The sequence below is a fragment of the Cetorhinus maximus genome, chromosome 1 (genome assembly GCF_964194155.1).
Source record: "Cetorhinus maximus chromosome 1, sCetMax3.hap1.1, whole genome shotgun sequence".
Classification (NCBI taxonomy): Eukaryota; Metazoa; Chordata; class Chondrichthyes; order Lamniformes; family Cetorhinidae; genus Cetorhinus; species Cetorhinus maximus.
The window spans coordinates 4758899-4778781 of record NC_135879.1 but is presented as its reverse complement, the minus strand read 5'-3'; the positions used below and the strand labels follow the sequence as shown (position 1 = coordinate 4778781).

General features: G+C 39.7%; 1 protein-coding gene across 3 annotated transcripts in view; it reads left to right on the top strand.

The window, feature by feature from the left end:
- The window catches only part of rap1gds1 (RAP1, GTP-GDP dissociation stimulator 1), an 88796-nt gene that overhangs the window by 57456 nt on the left and 11457 nt on the right, over positions 1 to 19883 (top strand). For all 3 annotated transcript variants that reach the window (XM_078569670.1, XM_078569620.1, XM_078569715.1), the window contains 4 exons: positions 2909 to 3052; positions 10358 to 10489; positions 15144 to 15278; positions 18905 to 19030. In XM_078569670.1, coding sequence (XP_078425796.1) covers positions 2909 to 3052; positions 10358 to 10489; positions 15144 to 15278; positions 18905 to 19030 — 537 coding nt within the window. The remainder of the gene's footprint in view (positions 1 to 2908; positions 3053 to 10357; positions 10490 to 15143; positions 15279 to 18904; positions 19031 to 19883) is intronic.

Below are 19883 nucleotides of genomic sequence, written 5' to 3'. Positions count from 1 at the left end.
GATCAAATATGAAGAGATCAATTTGTGTGTTTGGCAAGCTGCAGGAAGGTCAGAGCAACATTTGCAAATTAAATGAAGATGTACACTAAAGCTTTCAATTAATCTGTGTTCTGTCTCTCCCATGTACAGCAGATTGCACAGTGAACAACACATGCAGTCTGTTATGTCTGCAAAAATAGATTTATTGGTCATTTGCCTGACCACTGATTTTGTGTACAAAATAGCTGCCCTTTTTTGCCTAAGTCATATATAATTCACTGTGTGAAGTGCTTTTAAATATTTAAGGCATGTTATAAATGCACATCTTTACATTTTTCCCTCAAATGTAATTAACTTAGTAATGCAAATGTGAAGTAAAAGAAATTGGTTAATTTTTGCAGAATGATTAAACATATGCTTGTACGAAAGACTCTGTTAAATCTGCAGTATAGTTGACAGATGTGCTGACTACTTCAGTTAAGACTCTAAAGGAGAATTTAATGTGCAATTTCATCCTAGCCTCTGAATGAACCAGAAATTCATCAGCATTTTTGTAGCTAGTACCTGATTTCCAAAATGTGACCAGTGCAACTGCCTATCCTAATTTGCTGATTTGGATTTTCTTAAATCTGTGGTTCTTCATTATTGTAAGCTGACAGTTTTTCAGTTCTGAGAAAATTGATGCAAAGCCTGTTGCCATAGAAATAATGTAATCCAAGCATGGGACTTGCTGTTTTTGCTAATGAATGAGAATAGATAACTTCCATTTTTTAACAAAAGCATGGTTTAGCAAAATATTATTTCTTCCCAAGTTTTTGCATACAAACCTAACCCCACAAAGCTCCATTTTGCATCACTTCTCTTATCTGATCATATCTCTCAGATCCATGTTTTATCCTTCACATGGAATAATGAGCCCATATGCAATTATTGTTAGGTGAGTAAATCCTGTTGCACTTAAGAATCTGCAAACAGTAAGCAGTTAAATGATCAGTTTTTGGTGATATTGGAGATTGAAAAAAGAGTATTGGCCAGGACACCTGGAAAACTAACTCCCTGCTGAATGACTACATCAGGTGGAAGTAGTTTGTCTCATCTGAAGAGAATTTTTTTTAGACACTTTTTAGACAATGCGGCACTGCATCAGTACTGCACTGCAGTGTCAAGCCCTAGATTAGGGCTTGAATTACCTTGAGACAGCGAGAGGGCAGTCAGGTAAGAGGTTATAACCGTAAAAGATGCAAATAGACTTGGAACAGAGGGCGAGCACAAAATGCTGAATATTCTGAATGGCTATTTCCTCCAGCTATTGACTAGAGAAGACGTGAGGAAGGTGCCCTCTCCAAACTGAGATAACCAAAATAAAATCAATCACTTTGACATAAATCAGGCCACCCCTTAAACTGTATTCAAGCACATTCAAGAGCTGGAGGCAGCACTGAACCACAACAAAGCTAATTACTAGTGTCCAGAGCTGTGAGGAAACAACTTGAGAGGCATGAGCTTTTCAGCCTACATAAGAGATGTTGGAGAACTAACCTTGGAGACAGTTAATGGAACTGAAAAAAAATTACTTTCTTAAATTGAGAGTAGAGTAAAAAGACACAGGCTTAAACTAGTAAAAGATAAGTTTAGAGCTGATATCAGGAAATGTACATTTGCAGGTATAGTTGGATGCTGCATTGGGCTGGGGCAAAGAAGGGAACTTGAGTATCTTTCTGGATAAATTACATTAGATGGGTTAAAATGACCTACCTCGTACATCATTCTCTTGTAATCTCTGAACTAACTAATGCTGGCATCAGCAATAAAGCTAATTGATCATTGTTTGGAAAAGGAAAAAAAGTCAAATGTGGCACATTACCTAACATTAAAGGGAATTTTAATATTAAGAAATACTTGAGCCATTTTTAAAAAATAAACGCTACTTACATATCTTAAAAGACTGCTCTCACCTGTCACCAAAATATTGCAGAACTTAATTCATCTTCCTTACCATCAATGTTAAGTAAAAATGCTCAGTGTCAAATCATTTGGGGGGAAAAAATTAGAAAGTAAATAGCTGAAGAAATTTGCTTGGCGGGTGTTTTAAATGAAGGCAGATAGATTAAAGTTGAAATAGTGTGCGAGAAGATATACTTAGAACTTCATCTCAGTCGAATCACTGTTGCTGAAAACTGAGTGGAGATTATTTTAAAAATTGCTTCCTTTTCACTGACATTCTGGTGCATGTCATAGATACTGCAGGGTTTCTAAAGCCAGCAGGCACCAGAACTACCTTTCTGCAAATCTTTTCCATTCAGTATCTTAGAATGCACCTGAAAATTGAAATGTATAGTGAAATGGAAGCAATTTTAAGTGAACTGCTAGTTTCAGTAATAGCCATTTGATTGAAATAGCACACTCATTTCTCAATTATTTCAACTTTAATTTTCTAATGTCCTTCTTTCCATTTCTTAAACCTCTGTCAGTTAAAGACATTCAGTTATTCATTTTCCTCTCTTGCAGGTGCTGAGACACTTAGGGACTCTCCTGGGAATTTGCAATAAGACCTCATGTCCATTGTTAAGGCTGCGCTGGCAGTGGGTGGTATTGCCCTAGTAAATGAATAAAAAAGAACTTTGAATCCTAAAGACACAGAAATTAATGGTAGTGGGGGTAGTGTTGTTTCCATTGCCACTAATACTTGCCTTGCTGCTGTGACTGAACCTGAAAGGTAGATAGTTATATTGAAGTGAAGCTTGCATTTTCAATTATTGATGAATAGTTTTCCATTCTACATTTAGAAGCAAACAATGGCAGAACCCTTGAGCTGAAGATGATTTAGTGACCCAAAACTGAGGAGGGTCTAAAAACTATCAAATGAGATTTGAAATCACTGCTATCCAGAGCTATAAGTTAACATGTGTTTCTTTGTTTTATGGTTCAGATGTCATCAAACTACAGCTGGTTGATGCAGGATTAGTAGACTGTCTGCTGGAACTTGTCCAAGAGACTGTGGACAGTAATAAAGATGATGATATCTCTGAGCTTAAAACAGCTTCTGATCTCATGGTATTACTGCTTTTGGGTGGTGAGTTTGATTCATCAGTTTATTATAAACAGTTGCACTTTGTCAATAAGCTATGTCTGTTAAATAACTTGGATTTCAATGTCGTTTGTTCTGTTGGGAAGTGAGAATTGTGAAGAGCAGAAGATTCTGTTTCACTTCTCCCATACACTGAAGAATCTATTGTAACATTTTTGTATTGTTTGTTTGGAAAGTATTTATTTGGAAATTGACCCAGGTAACCCTGGGGCGTATGGCATGATTTTTACATCAATCATTGAATGGAAAAGACAATATGAAGTATGAACAAAAGGTAAAAATCATGAGCTTTACAGTGGATCACTTGCTAGCAAAATAAAGTGGTATTTTCACAGTCCATGATCCAGTGTAGGATTTACCTGCTTACAGCACATTACGTCAACTTACACTGATCTGGCATTTATATCTAGGTAAAAGTGCTGTTGGGGAGGGTTTAACTAGATTCAGGGGAGTGGGAATCTGAGGGAAAATTCAGAGTGGCGTGGAGGAAAACTAGCAGTGGGAAATAGAGAAGTATTAACTGGTAAGGACCATATCAGAGTAGTATCAAGGTAAATAGAGTACTTGGAGAGTTTGATAGAATTAGAGCAGGCATTAGTAAATCATTAACACAAAATGGGGAGCAAGCTCGAAAACATTGCGAACCAGTGCACTTGCTCTTTGCTATTCCACCACCGAATACGCCTGCCCTGCATGGGAAAGATCTACTCATGCTAAGAAGATGGATGCCGTTCTGAATGCAAGCTGCCGACTTATCACAGGTTGTTTAAAACCAAGAAACACCAACAGCCTATATATCCAGGTGGGTATCACTTCCCCTGATATAAGAAGAACGGTAGCCAGCAAGAAAGAGCGACTCCGTCAAACATCAGATGAGAGGCACCCTCTACATGGTCATACACCTACACCCAGCTGCCTAAAGTCAAGGAAGAGCTTCATGAACAGTGTTGTTCCATTACAATCAACCCCATCTGAAGCCCGCATCGCCTAGTGGAAAGACCGGCTCGCCAGTCTCAAACAACCCCCAGCGATGGAAATTCTACCGGATGAAAGCCTTTCCCCAGGAGCTAATTGCAACTGGGCAACCTGGAAGTGCCTTAACAGACTTAGGAATGTTGTAGGTCGTTCAAAGGTGTCACTAAGCAAATGGGGATATACAACCAGCCTGACAACTTGTGAATGTGGAACTGAGCCACAGACTATGCAACATCTCCTGCAATGCCTATCGCTAGTAGAACCCTGCACTGTTGCAGATCTTGCCGAATTCAACAACAAGGCGCAAAAATGTGTCCAGTTCTGGCTGGGCCATGTATAGACAGTCCGTGGACACGATAAGAAGTAGTAAATCATTAGATGGGGTCAGAGTAAGGGGTAAAGTAACCCTGATTCAGCCGTTTTTTTTTAGGATGCATGTATGTGAATGCATGGAGTGTGGTTAATATGGTTGGTGAACTACAGGCACGGGTTAACAAGTGGAATTATGATACTGCTATAATAGAGACCTGGCTCAAAGAAGGGCAGGATTGGTGTTAACCGTTCCTGGGTACAAGGTATTTAGGAGATACAGGAAAGGGAGAAAAGTGGGGAGGTGGGTGTGGAGTAGTAGTATTGATTTAAAGATGGCATTACAGTACTGGAGAGAGAGGATGTTCGAGACTGGTCAAGGATGGAAGCACTCTGGCTAGAGGTAGGTAATGTTAAAAGGTATGTGACATTTAGGAAGGACAGGAAGCTAGGAAAAAGTGGAGGGTTGACTCTGTTAATTAATGATGGTATTGGCACATTAGAGAGGTATGACCTAGATAAAGGAAACCAGGATGTCGAAGCAGGTTGGGTTGAGACGAGAAACGATATAAGCTAAGAAGTCACTTGTGGGAATGGTGTACAGGCCACCTAATTGTAACTACATGGTAGGACAGATTATAAAGGAAGAAGTAATGGGAGCTTGTCAGAAAGGTACAGCGATAATCATGGGGGATTTTAATCTACAGAGACTGGAAAAATCAGGTGGGCAAAGGTATCCTGGATGAGGAGTTCATAGAATGTTTTCAGAATAGTTTCTTCAAACAGCACGTTCTGGAGCCAACCAGATATAGCTGGCTATACTAGGCCTGAAACTGTGTAGTGTGATGAGATTAATTGATAACCTCCTAGCGAAGGCACCCCGAGGTAGCTGAAATCATAATATGATTGAATGTTACATTCAGTTTGAGGGACAGAAGAGTGGGTCCAAAACTATTTTAAACTTAAATAAGGACAGTTATGAGTGCATGAAAGCAGAGCTAGCTAGATTGAATTGACAAATGAGGTTAAGGGATAGGTCCATAGAGATACAGTGGCAGACTTTTTTAAAGGGATATTTCAGAATACACAGAATAGACACATTCCAATGAGAGAAAAATTCCAAGGGGACCCACCATCTGTGGCTAACTAAAAATGTGAAAGACAGTATCAAGCTTAAAGAAAAAGCATATAATTGCGCAAAGATGGGTGGCAGATCAGAAGATTGGTCAGAATATAAAGAGTAGCAAAGAATGACAAAAAGATTAAGGAGGAAAAAATTAGTCTACGAGAGAGAGCTAGCTGAAAATATCAAGACTGATAGAGTTTCTATAGATATTTTTTCAAAAGTTAACAAAGTGAACATTGTTCCTATAGAAAGTGAGTCTGGGGAATTAATAATGGAAAGTAAGGAGATGGCAGATGAATTGAAGTTATTTTGCATTGGTTTTCACTATACAGGATAGAAGTAATGTTCCAGAAATAGTTGTAAATCAGGAAATGGAAGGGAGGGAGGAACTCAGGGAAATTACAATCACCAGAGAAGTGGTATTGAGCAAATTGCTGGAGACGTGGGCTGACAAACCCCTGAATCCAGATGGATTTCATCCTAGGGTTTTGAAAGAAGTCGCTAGTGAAATAGTTGCTGTGTTGGTTTTAATTTTCCAAAATTCCCTAAATTCGGGGAAGGTTCCATTAGATTAGAAAATAGCAAATGTAACTCCTTTATTCAAAAAGGGAAGGAGACAGAAAGCAGGAAATGATTGGCAAGTTAACTTAATATCTGTCATAGGGAAAATGTTAGCTATTACTAAAGAAGTTATAGCAGGGCACTTAAAGTTTAAAGCAACCAGGCAGAGTCAACATGGTTTCGTGAAAGGGAAATCATGTTTAACCAGTTTATTGGAGTGCTTTGAAGGAGTCACATGTGCTGTGGATAAAGAGAAACTGGTGGATGTACTGTACTTAGATTTCCAGAAGGCATTTGATAGGGAGCCGCATCAAAGGTTAATGCAGAAAATAAAAGCTCATGGTGTAGGGGATAATATATTGGCATGGATAGAAGATAGCTAGCTAACAGGAAACAGAGGGTAGCCATAAATGTGTCTGTTTTTGATTGGCAAGATGTAACGAGTGGTGTGCCACAGGCATTGTTGCTGGGGCCTCAACTTTTTATAATTTATATAAATGACTTGGACAAAGGGACAGATGGTATGGTTGCTTAATTTGCTGACAACACAAATATAGATAGGAAAGTAAGTTGTGAAGAGAATGTAAGGAGGATATGAAGTAACATAGGTTAAGTGAGTAGGCAAAGACCTGGCAGATGGAGTATGATGTAGGCAAATGTGAAATTGTCCATTTTGGCAGAAAGAATAAAGAAGATTCATTATTTAAATGGTGAGAGATTGCAGAGCTCTGAAATTGAGATCTGGGTGTCCTAGTGCATGAACTGCAACAGGCTAGTATGTAAGTACAGCAAGTAATTGGGAAAACTAATAGAATGCTGTTGTTTATTGCAAGGGGAATTGAATACAAAAGTAGTGAGGTTATGCTTCAGTTGTACAGGGCACTGGTGAGACCACATCTGGAGTACTGTGTACAATATTGGTCTCCTTATTTAAGGAAAGATGTAAATGTGTTAGAAGTTCAGAAGGTTCACTAGGCTAATACCAGGAATGGACAGATTGATTTATGAGGAAAGGTTGGACAGGGTTGGGCTGGTATTCACTGGAGCTTAGAGTAAGAAGTGATTTGAATGAGACCTTTAAGATCCTGAGGGGTCTTGACAGAGTGGATGTGGAGAGGATGTTTCCTCTAGTGGTAGAATCTAGAACTAGGGGTCATGGCTTAAAAATGAGTCACTTATTTAGGACAGATGAGGAGAACCTTTTGAGGGCTGAGAGTCTTTGGAACTCCCTTGCTCAAAAGGCAGTGAAGCAGGGTCTTGAATATTTTTACAGCAGAGCTAGAGAGCCTTTCACCCCCTTGTTAATCAAGAATCTAACGGGGGTAGGCGGGAGGTTTAAATCAGATCAACCATAGTCATTGAATGGCAGAGCAGGCTTGAAGGGCTGAGTGGCCTACTCCTGCTCCTAATTTGTATGTTCGTATGTGTGCATGTTTGTATAGAAAAAGTGCAATAACATTGATCTTCTATAAGCATATAAATAATAAGTTATAAAGAAGGGATTAGGGCCAATTAGAGATTTTTAAACAAAAAAAAGGGACTCGCACAGAGGTATTAAACAAATACTTTGCATCTGCCTTTACAAAGGAAAGAGATGCTACCCAGGTTGAGGTGAGAGGAAGCAACTGGTACACTAGAAGAATTTGCAATTGAGAAGGAGATGGTTTTGGAAAGGTTATCTTTTCTTAAAATAGATGAGGTGCCAGGACTGGATGAGATGCTTCCAAGGGTACTGAGAAAAGTGAGTGGAAATTGCAGAGGCACTAGTGAATATCTTCCAATCTTCCTTAGACACATGGGTGATGCCAGAGGACTGGAGAATTGTGATTGTTACACCCTTGTTCAAAAAGGGGTGCAGGGATAAAGCGAGTAATTATAGGCCAGTCAGTTTGACTCCAGTGGTAGGAAAACTTTTGGAAACTATAGCCTGGGACAAAATCGATGGTCACTTAGACTAGTGCAGGATAATTAAGGAAAACCAGCATGGATTCATTAGGGGAAATCATGTTTAACCAATTTGAGGTTTTTTGAGGAGGTAACTGAGAAGGTTGATACAGTGGCACACAATAGACTTGAGCAAAATTCTAGCTCATAGAATATAAAGTAGGCATTTTTCAGATTGGAGAAAAGCTTGTAGTGGAGTTTCCCAGGTGTAAGTGTTGGGACCCTTGCTCTTCCTGATGTATATTAATGACCTAGACTGGTGTTCAGGGTATGATTTCAAAATTTGCAGATGATACGAAGATTGGAAATGTTGTCAACTGTGATGAGTATAGTCTTGAACTTCAAAAGGACATAGACATGTTAGTGGATTGGGCAGAAAAGTGGCAAATGAAGTTCGATGCAGAAAAGTATGAAGTGATTCATTTTGGCAGGAAGAATATGGAGAGACAGTATAAAACAAAGAGAAACTCCTAAAGGAGGAGCAGAAACAAAGGGACCCTGGTGTTTATGTACATAAGCCATTAAAGATGGCAGGGCACGTTGAGAGAGCAGTTAATAAAGTGCATAGTATTTTAGGCTTTATTAATAGGGGCATTGAGTACAAGGTTAAGGAGGTCATGTTGAACTTGTTTAAGACACTAGTTAGGCCTCGCCTGGAGTACTGCGTCCAGTCCTGGGCACCATACTTGAGGAAGGATGTGAAGACAATGGAGACAGTACAGAGAAGATTCACAAGAATGATTCCAGGGATGAAGAAATGCAGCTATAAGGATAAATTGGAGAGGTTATGACTGTTTTCCTTGGAGAAAAGAAGGCTGAGAGGAGACTTAATAGAGGTATTCAAGATCCAGAGGGGTATGGACAGGGTAAATAGTGAGAAACTGTTCCCACTCAAGGGAGAATCAAGAACTAGAGGGCACAGATTTAAAATAATTGACAAAAGGAGTAAAAGTGATTAGGAAAATTTTTTTCACCCAGAGGGTGGTTGGAGTCTGGAACAAACTTCCTGAGGGTGGTGGAGGCAGGTTCGATCAAAAGGGACGTGGATGGCTATCTGAAAAGAGTGTGCAAGGTTACGGGGGAGTCGGACTCGGTAGCATACTCTTTCAGAAAGCCATTGCAGACTCGATGGTCCAAATGGCCTCCTTCTGCATTGTAAAGATTCTGTGAAAATGCACTATTTCCAATCATCAGTGAACTTCAGGCAATGTTGCTGCAAAAACAAAATAGTGGACAAGTAATTACCTGAATGGTCATTTTTATAATTCAACTATTAAACCGTAGGAAATAGTTGAAAGTCAGGACAAAAATGGAAATAGTTTCTTTTGGATTAACATTCTAATAAATGCATCTATAAAACTAATAGACTGAAACAGTGGCATAATGGCTAGGAAATTGTTATCCACATCTGTACATTTGTTACCCACATGTTTAATTTGCTAAATTTCGAAAGCCACTCCGAGGGAGTTGGGGTGGGGGAGGAGTCAAAAGTAACAATTTTTAATCAACAATAAATGTAATATTGACAACAGAAATGCAGCAAGGATGGGATGGTGGGGAATAGTTAGGAATAATTATAGCTTACACAAAATACTTGGTGTTCCACCACTAAACCTAGGCTGCAGTCTTTCCCATTCGACAGGCGGCTAAACCTGTCCAATCAAAATTTGAATTGGAACAAAATAGCCAATAATATTCCATCCTTCCAGGTCCATAATTCTTCCCTGGAAACACTGCTCCAAAATCAGGCCCCAGTAAACAGTGGGGCCTGTGGGTCTGCAGTGCCGAGTGGGGGATTATAACTTGGTACACATGTTTCCCCAAACAACGTTTCGTCTAAGTGCCAAGCCACTGTTTGAAATTCAGAAAAGCACAGGTGCTTTCAAAGTGCAAAGTAAGAAAAGCTGAACAATGAATAACTTCCAACCATTCTAGTAAATCTTTAATAGTTGGATGTCATCAGGAAGAACCTTTGCACACAAAAGCTAGTGAAAATCTGGAACTCTTACAAAACCCTGTTGAGACTAGGTCAATTGAAAATGACAAGACTGATAAGTTTTTGGTAGGTAAGGGTATTAAAGGATATAGATGAATGTGGGTCAATGGAGTTAAGATGCAGTTCAGCACAATGTAATTAAATGGTGGAATAATCTTGAGGGGACGAATGACCTCCTGTTCTTATGTTCCAATCAATAATAAAAGCCTGCATTTCTCCCTCTCTCTCTATCTCCTCCTCAGCCGCCGCCCCCCCGCCCTCCGGGCCCGGTCATAATAAAAAAAAATTCAGAACCCTAGAAGTGTAGTAACATTCCAGAAGTATACCAGATTTATGTAAGTTACCTTCACTTTATGTAGATGTTTCTCCTTTCTTGCAGATGAATCTATGCAGAAGCTGTTTGATGCTGGTAAAGGCAGTGTCTTTCAAAAAGTGCTGTCATGGCTTCCTTCAAATAACCATCAGCTGCAACTCGCTGGAGCACTGGCCATTGCAAACTTTGCAAGGAATGGTGAGTTTCCTATTTTAAAAAAGAATAGCATTAAATCTTCTGCGATTCTCCAGCTTTCTGTACTTTAAACTTTAGTGTTCAACAACATTTTTTGCTTCTTCCTCTCTACTTAAAGGAAAAGAACTTGCTTTTCTGTAGTGCCTTTCATGTCCTGGGAACCCCAAAGACCTTTGCAACCAATAAGTTACTTTTGATGTGTAGACAAATATATCTGATTTGCATACAGTATGGTTCCACAAACAGCAGTGAGATAAATGACTGATCTGTTTTTAATGGCATTGGTTGAGGAATAAATGTTGGCAGGACACCAGGACAGCTTCTGTTCTTTGAATAGCACTATGGGATCTTTTGCAATCAGATTAGATTGTGCGCTCAAATCCTGTTGTATGACTTGAACCTCTAACTCCTGAGATGAAATACTGCCACTGAGTTGAGCTGACACTATTGTTGATGTATTATCAGATGTATTTCCTGGGGAAACCTCTAATCTCGCCATGCAAACCAGCACGTATGCATATTATGCTGCATACGTGATCTAAGGGGATCAAACATGGCTGTTCCCAAGCAATAATCGATCATGCTGCATCCCATCTTAACAAAATAGCTCAATTTTTTACACTAACGTTATCTAAAATGCATCATCCTTCTTTAAATCTCTTAGATTATATAAATATACATAAAAACTCTCCTTGATTTCCCCATTCTCAGCTGTAATTGTCAAAACCCTGGAACTCCCATCCGAACAGCACTGTGGGTGTACCTACGCCACATGGACTGCAGCGGTTCAAGAAGGCAGCTCACCACCACCTACTTGACGGCAACTAGGGATGGGCAACAAATGCTGGCCTATCCAGTGACACCCACATCCCATGAATGAATTTTTAAAAATTATCTTTAACCAATGTTTTCAGATCAATAGGCTATGAATGTTTTCTTATAACTTCGCAGTGCATCACATGTAGAGCAAAAAGGATATTGTGTTCATAACTGAGTGAGTTTAAATTTTTTTTCGCAGCATTTATTTGCTAGTTGTACCCAGAGAACTGAAAAGTTATAGTTATGAGAAAAGATTGAACAGTCTGCTCTTTTCTCTAGAAAAGGGAGATGACCTAAATACAGATTTTTAACATTATGAGCAGTATCAGAAGGGTAGTGTAGAGAAATGTTTCTGCTTGTTGGAGCCAAAACTAGGGACCATAAATATAAAATCACTAACAAATCCAATAAGAAATTTACAAGTATATGAGGGGGAACGAAATAGAAAATTAAATGGGAGAAGGCTCGTTTGGTGCCCAAAACTGGCCTGGTCCAAAATGGCCTGCAGTATACTGTGCTGTAAGTTCAATATCATTTTTAAAAGATCCAAAATTCAAACATTCAAATGGTAAAGCTGTATAACATTTGATGCATAAAATCTTTAGATATTAGATAACAGGTGTAAATATTAGATGGCAGGTGGGAAACAAAATCCTATAGTACATATGGAGGTGAATAAAAAGGATTATTGATTGCATTTCTGTGTGGTTCAATTCTCTCTTTCTGTGTAATGGTTAATTCTCCTTATGAAAGTAGAATAGCAGCTGTATCACTGAAGACATGTACACACTGAATTGCATGGTGGGCAGACAGATGGAGGTTTGCTTTGTGTTGAGAACAATAGCTTGAAGATGATGAACTGATATTTGTCCACCCAATTCCACTTAAGGGGTGCAAATTATCTTCAGTTTATGTTCAGATCCTTGGCCTAATAATTGCTGTTGATCTATACTGTAGCAAGGCAAAATATGTCAGAAAAGCTAGTAGAAGAGAGAGATTCTTTGATACTATTTGTTACTGTTAGGGACAGGTGCATATTGTAGCTTGCTTGTCATGCTGCCCACAAACATCCTCTTGCTCCAAAATAGTCAGTGTAGTCCAAGTCAATTCAGATTAATGAATTTGGTGAGGTTAACCCACTGAGTGCCTTATTATCATCAGCCCTCTATGCTACAATGTTGAGTGGAGCAGGACCTTAAGAGTTGACACTGATTAGATGCTACTGTTGAAATTGAATGCAGAGTTAACAGCTACTTGTTAAGCCATGGTAGGTAGAACTTGCTTTAGGTTGAGAAATCTTGTTTCTTAGGATTAGGGCTGACAAGTGGCAAGTAACATTCGTGCCACACAAGTGTCAGGCAATGACCATCTCCAACAAGAGAGAATCCGACCATTGCCCCTTGATGTTCAATGGCATTACCATCACTGAAGCCCCTGCTATCAACACCCTGGGGGTTACCATTGACCAGAAACTAAACTTGACTAGCATATAAATACTGTGGCTACAAGAGCAGATCAGAGACTAGGAATTGTGTGATGAGTATCTCCCCTCCTGACTCCCCCAAAGCCTGTCCACCATCTACAAGGCACAAGTCAGGAGTGTGATGGAATACTCCCCACTTGCCTAGATAAGTGCAGCTCCCACAGCACTCGAGAAGCTTGACATCGTCCAGGACAAAGCAGCCCGCTTGATTGGCACCACATCCACAAACATTCACTCCCTCCACCACTGACGCAGAGTAGCCAGCAGTGTGTACCATCTACAAGATGCAGTGCAGGAATTCACCAAGGCTCCTTTGGCACCTTCCAGACCCACGACCACTACCATCTAGAAGGACAAGGGCAGCAGATAGACAGGAACACCACCACCTGGAAGTTCCCTTCCATCCTGACTTGGAAATATATAGCCGTCCTTCACTGTCGCTGGGTCAAAATCCTGGAACTCGCTCCCTAACAGCACTGTGGGTGCACCTACACCACTGCAACAGTTCAAAAAGGCAGCTCACCACCACCTTCTGAAGGGCAATTGGGGATGGGCAATAAATGCTGGCCCGGCCAGCAAAGCCCACATCCCGTGAATGTTTTTTTTTAAGAAGTCAATTTGAGAGTCAGTTGGGCAATTTTTTTCCCAAGTAGCTTTCTCTCTTTTTAAATTGAAGACTGTAATATGTAGCTAACTTCCACTGAATAATGTACAAACACAAAGGTGTACCATTGCTCTTAACTGCTCGGCAACGTAGAAACCTTTATGCAGTGTGCAAGTTTGCTGTCCTCAAGTTTTTGATTACACACAAAAACAGAAAATGCTGGAAAAGCTCAAGTCTAGCAGCATCTGTGGCGAGAGAAACAGAGTTCACGTTTCGAGTCTGTATGACCCTTCATACGGACTCAAAACGTTAGCTCCGTTTCTCTCTCCACAGATGCTGCTGGACCTGTGAGTTTTACCAGCATTTTCAGTTTTTGTTTCAGATTTCCAGCATCTATAGTATTTTGCTTTTGACTACATATGTCGGCTGCAATTTTTTGTCAAAAAATTGGTTGAGAAAAAGCTCTAATTCCTATGTTCAGCCCTGTGGCAAGTTCCACTAACCCAGCACTCCTGTCCTTGCTAGTCTTCATTGGTTGTGTCCCCCACTGCATTGAATTTAAAACTCTTGTCCTTGCATTAAGTTACCTCCATCTCTCTGCAACCTGCTCCATTTTTGTGCCTGGCTAAACACTTTTTACTCTAATAAGTCTAGCCCTTTTTGGTGCATTATCTCCACTTTTGATTGCTCAGCCATCATGTGCCTCAGCCCTAATCTTAAGATTTTTTTCCCCAGAAAACCCTCACTTCACTTTTTAAAAACCATCTCAAAATCCTTCTTTTCCACTAAGTTTTCAGACACCTTGACAGCCTAACTCTTGTCACATGACAATTGGCTGAATGCTTTTGTTAATGTATTTCTTCTCCTTTCTGTCCTCCACCCCACCCTGGGTAGAGCACCTGGAATATTTTTAACATTACATGTGCAAAACAGAATGAAGCTGGTGTTGAGATATTCTTAAATCCCTTAATGCTGTATTGTGCAATTAGGTGTCAAGTTTCCCTCCGAACCACACTCTGGCACGTCACTGCAGCATTGTAAATTCACAGTAATCCAAGAATATTGTAAACCGTTATATAAAATTTGACATGAGCCTCCTCACCTTCCGTTCGTCCAACAGCATTCCGTTTTCAGCTGTCTAACAAATTTAAAATATTCAATAGCATGCGTTGCCAGGAATAGGAAATCACTGCAGCTGAGATCATTGGATTTTTCACCAGTGGGAAATAATCAGGAAAAAATTCTTGCTAAGCCTTTTTTGGTTAATTCAGTCCAATGATGAGGTAAATATAAAGTAATATTCTCTATCTTTGCTGATCTTGAAGGTTGCGCTATTCATTAATCCAATATTGATGGCCTAAAGTGAACCAGTAATATTAATTAGCAGTCCCAAAAGCCTTTCTGATGTTGAAGTGAAAACCATTGTAAGCAATACTACATGGTCAATTAATTACCTTTTTAATCAGTTGTTTCTTTTTTTACCCTCTAGTTTAGTCTGTTGCTCATTTTATTTTCCACTTGGAAGTAAGTTCTGTATCATTGACTAGCAACCACAAATTAACGTCACATCCAACAGTTGGTGGGAGATATGATTTGTAAACACTTCACCATGGCTATCACAACAAATACAATTGTCATTGTGTATCCTGCTTTTTAACACTTTTTTTACCCCCATAGATGCTCTGGACTCAAAGATGGTTCAGTACTATACACCCTTGATGCAAGTAACATGTTTTTCCTCCCACCCTCAGATGGAAACTGTATTCATATGGTGGAAATTGGAATTGTGCAGAAGCTATTAGATTTACTGGATGGGCACGTGGAGGAGGGGAATGTGACAGTACAACATGCTGCACTTAGTGCACTCAGAAATCTGGCTATTCCTGGTAAGTTTTAGTAGTTGTTAAAGTCTAAATAGAAAATGCATATGTGAAACTATTATTTTATATTTTGTTGGGTAATATAACGAACATCATCTAGAGAATTATTTGAATTTTTTGTAGACTGAACCTATTGTTTGTTTTTATTAGATTTGAACCATTAGTCTCATTCTCTCTTCTGTGGAAACTTAACACTTGCAAACAAATCCTACTTATAGTTTTAGTTTGAATAATACTGTCTAACCATGTGGTGTTTTTATAGAATCATAGCATAGTACAGCGCAGAAGGAAGCCATGTCTTCCTATTGGAAAAAACAGGTCAGATGATACACTACCTGTGCAGTTTCCAGTGTGAAATAACCCAATAGAAAATAATTGTTGGCACATAACTGCTATTCTTGGCATGCTTATGAATTCCAGGCCTGCACTGGATATTTTAATGGAATCAATATAATCAGCCACTCCCAACCTCACAGGAGTATATCCATGTCCTCTATGATCTGCAGAGTACCATTCCCACTTCATATCTAGTTACAAGATAGCATAGCTCAGGGTCATAACAGTATTCAGTACATACAAGAAGTTTTGCTGTGATTTTTATGTGCTCCTCATTTCTCCTTTATTCTGGAAGGCATGTTGATAATCATTCATTGGCCCATACTTGTGACATTGGCCACCTCCTAGCTGCAGGCATTAAGTAACTGTCATTACTTTTTAAAAAAACAAGAATGAAACAGGGTAGAATATTTATAAATGGACTTGGGGAGCAATGGACTTAGGGAAGGGCAGTTAGGGATGGGCAATAAATGCTGGCCGAGCCAGCGAAGACTACATCCCTTGAATAAGAAAAAAGTAGGATGTCTTTCTTTCTATCCATCTATTCATTTTGGGTAAAAATCAACAGCTGTAATAAAGGGATTCACTTTGGAATTGTTACCTGCTTATTGAAAATTGATTCACTCATTCATGTAAGAAACTGAATGCAGGGTAAGATCATAATGTAGATTTTATTTTTAAAGGCAAATGTGCAAAAATAAGTAACTGCTTGATTTGATCACATTTCATTCTAGTGGGACTCAACAGAACAGGATTTTGATGTTTGGCCTTTAATATACAAAAAGCAGAGCTTACTGAATTTATTACACTAATGTAATCAACTGTCAGATACATTGCACAGCCACCAATCCAGACAGCATGGCTTATGTCTGACAGCCTAGACCATTTTGAGTTTCTGGTTTAATCCTTCTACTTATATTTCAGAACTAGTAATGAATTTAATGCACTGAAAATCATGTAAGGAGGATATTGAATCCTAATATATTGTAATTTAGCTTCATTTTATTGAGGATACATAAGTGATCTAGAATATTCTCCCCATCTGTTTCCCTTGCCAACTTCTGACCCACAGGGCTAAGGAAAATCTTTTACTTCTATTTGGTTCAGTGTCTCTTGATTTTTGATTGATGTGAACCAGACATGGAGTTCCAATGAACTATGAACCTGGACCAGTGCAACCCCTTAAATGAAGGAAAAAATTGATTTAATTTACTGCTAATTATTTTAAGTGCTACACTGGTTCCCGTGAGCCTTTTAACAGTCCTCCTTCCCAGTTCCTTTGCACTTTCAACACAAACCTGCTTAAAATACTACTATTTTTTTCCAGGCTGCCCTTTGATCTTTATATGCCAGTTTTACCATGCTTTTAAAATTTAAACCAAATTCCAGGTATCTGAGCTCAAATAGGAACCTGACAAAGTTAGCAGAGCTCATAGTGAATCATTGGGTTTGGCATTCTAGCATGGTTGGTAGTAACTGCTTTCTCCCCTCTTTCCTGTAAACAGACTCTTTCACTTTGGAGAGCTCTTCAAAAAGTGATGGTTAAGTGAATAAATACAACTACGTACATGATCTTTTTTTAATTCATTTATGGGATGTGGGCATTGCTGTCTAGGCCAGCATTTATTGCCCATCCCTAATTGCCCTTGAGAAGGTGGTGGTGAGCTACCTTCTTGAACCGCTGCAGTCCATGTGGTGTAGGTACATCCACAGTGCTGTTAGGGAGGGAGTTCCAGGATTTTGATCCAGTGACAGTGAAGGAATGGCAATATATTTCCAAGTTAGGATGGTGAGTGACCTTGGAGGGAAACTTCCAGGTGGTTGTGTTCCCATGTGTCTGCTGCCCTTGTCCTTCTAGATGGTAGTGGTCGTGGGTTTGGAAGGTGCTGTCGAAGGAGTCTTGGTGAATTTATACAGTGCATCTTGTAGATGGTACACACTGCTGCTGTGCATCGGTGGTGCCCTTGTTCTTCTAGATGGTAGCGGCCGTGGGTCTAGTACCACTTCTTAATCACAACTTGCAGCAACCTTGACGATGCTTTAGAGTGAAAATACATATTATTCCTATGTGTATTAAATAGTATGGTATGTGTGTTCTGCCCAAAGGCAAGTCTCTGGCTCATTGTCTGCTGATGCCTCATCCTGAGCTGTTTGGCAGTTTTTATCAGTGTGGTTTGCCATTACCTTCACAATCGGGCAGGGCGAGGTCCCAAGTGTGCCTCAGTCTGAACAGTAATCAAACTTCCGTCATTGGCATTGTTCTGAACCACACTCTAGCCAACTGAGCTAACTGGCCACCTGTGTATTAACTAAATATGTATAAAGGTTAAGAAATTAAGGAGCATATATTTGTGCAGTTAAGGAGCACCTGGAGACCTGAACTTTGGGTTCGGAGGGTAGATCCTAATGTATAACAGTGCTGTAGTGGGTCTCAAGATTTTGCATCCTAGGGAAGGATCTTAGATTTGGAGGCGCTGCAGCAATGTTCTTGGGATTTGTTGTTACTGGAAAAAACAAACCTGGGATTTTGTAGAATTGAGTGGGGGTGTTCCTGGTCTAAGGCAGCACTGGAGGAGTTGGTCCTGGGCTGTAGCAATACTACAGTAGGGGATCCCAAGTTATGATTCGAGATGAGGATTTTGGGCTCTGGTTGAGGCTCAGCACTGCAACTTGCCATGAGAGACTATTTTTTGTGTTGTTTCTCCCCCACCATCCCCTGCCAATAGACCTTCCTCGTGTAAGTAAATGGGCGTGTTGTTTACATGTAGCCTCAATACTCAAATATCAGTAAATGTCTGCTAATGTTTCACTAACTCATGGGTCCTCAGATCTGTTTAATATGAATTGTAAGATTCAGCTGACTGACTAGCTCTGGGAAGAATATCCTACCCTGAGCCAAGTTTTTGAGGGTTAAGGACTCAAATCTAAAATGTTGATGAAGACAACTGTTGTGAATCCGTCATTAATTAGATAGGAATTTGTATGGGGATGGCAAGTTGCACATAGATGTACGTTCAGACCTGGAGTCCTGGATTAGAGAGGAAAAAAAGCAAGGAATCCAATTTGAAAGCCATGCAGGCCCATTACTTTAAAATGAAGCATATTGCTTCAATGATGAGTCTTTCCGGCTAAAATAAAACCATGTGGTGGAAATATCATGACGCAACCACAGAGATCCAAAAATATCATTATAGTTGTCAAGTCTTGTCTTTATTTTCTGCCATTACTGCCTACTTTCTGTTCTGACCAGGTAACATCTGAAAATCACACTCAATTGAATTCCTTATTTTCCCCAGTATCAAATAAAGCTAAGATGCTGTCAGCAGGAGTTGCAGAGCAAGTGCTGAAATTTCTCAAGTCTGAGATGCCACCCGTCCAATTCAAACTACTTGGAACATTACGCATGCTAATTGATGCACAAGGTATTGTGGTTGTGTATAAAATATTTGTTCATGGTGAAATTGTATTTTTGAGAAATTTTAATTACTTGTTAAAAAACAACCTGTATGACAGGCCTGTGCTTTAAAATGGCAAGCTCTCCCTTGCCAAATAGCTATGGTAAAGATAGAGATGAATCATCTTGTAAAGGAGAAGGAAATTTGGTTAACAATTGTTTGTCCTGTTCTCGTAACCAGTTGCTAGCAGGTTCTAAAATTCTCGGGAATAGAAACTTCAGCTTTTTCTGATTCAGGGTGTGTAGAGGGCACCTGAAAAACAAAATAACTTGTTCTAACATTTAAGCAAATTCTCTGGTCAGTGCTTTGATCATTTCAGCAATGGGGACTCTACAGTTGGCATAACTCCTTATGCTTGGGAGGAGTAAAATCAACAGAGATTCTTGTGGCAAATTCTGTTGGAAACCATGGATGTGGGTGTACCAACAAGATCAGACTTAAATAGTGCCCCCCATGTGGTCTCACAGCTGCTAAAGCAATTCTGTTGTCATGAGGTGCCAGGGCTCACTTGCCTGAACCCCACCCCCTACCCAAATCCTGACCGCAACCCAAAACCTGTCAGAGTTTTCGGACTGTTTCAACTCAAATTCTGAGTCTTCACTCACCTAATGTTAATTTGTTCTTTTGAGACTTTAACCATTCAGACAGTAAGGGATAGTCTAGTGACCTACTTTCAGGAAACATTTATTAAGTAACAAAGTTAGGCATTGACTTTACTGGCTCAATGCAGTTCTTGCTTCCTGATTCAGCTGAGGGCACAATGTGACATGTGGCCTTCTCTCCCCCTCACTTTGGCCTTCTGTTCTCAGCTGTAAAGCAG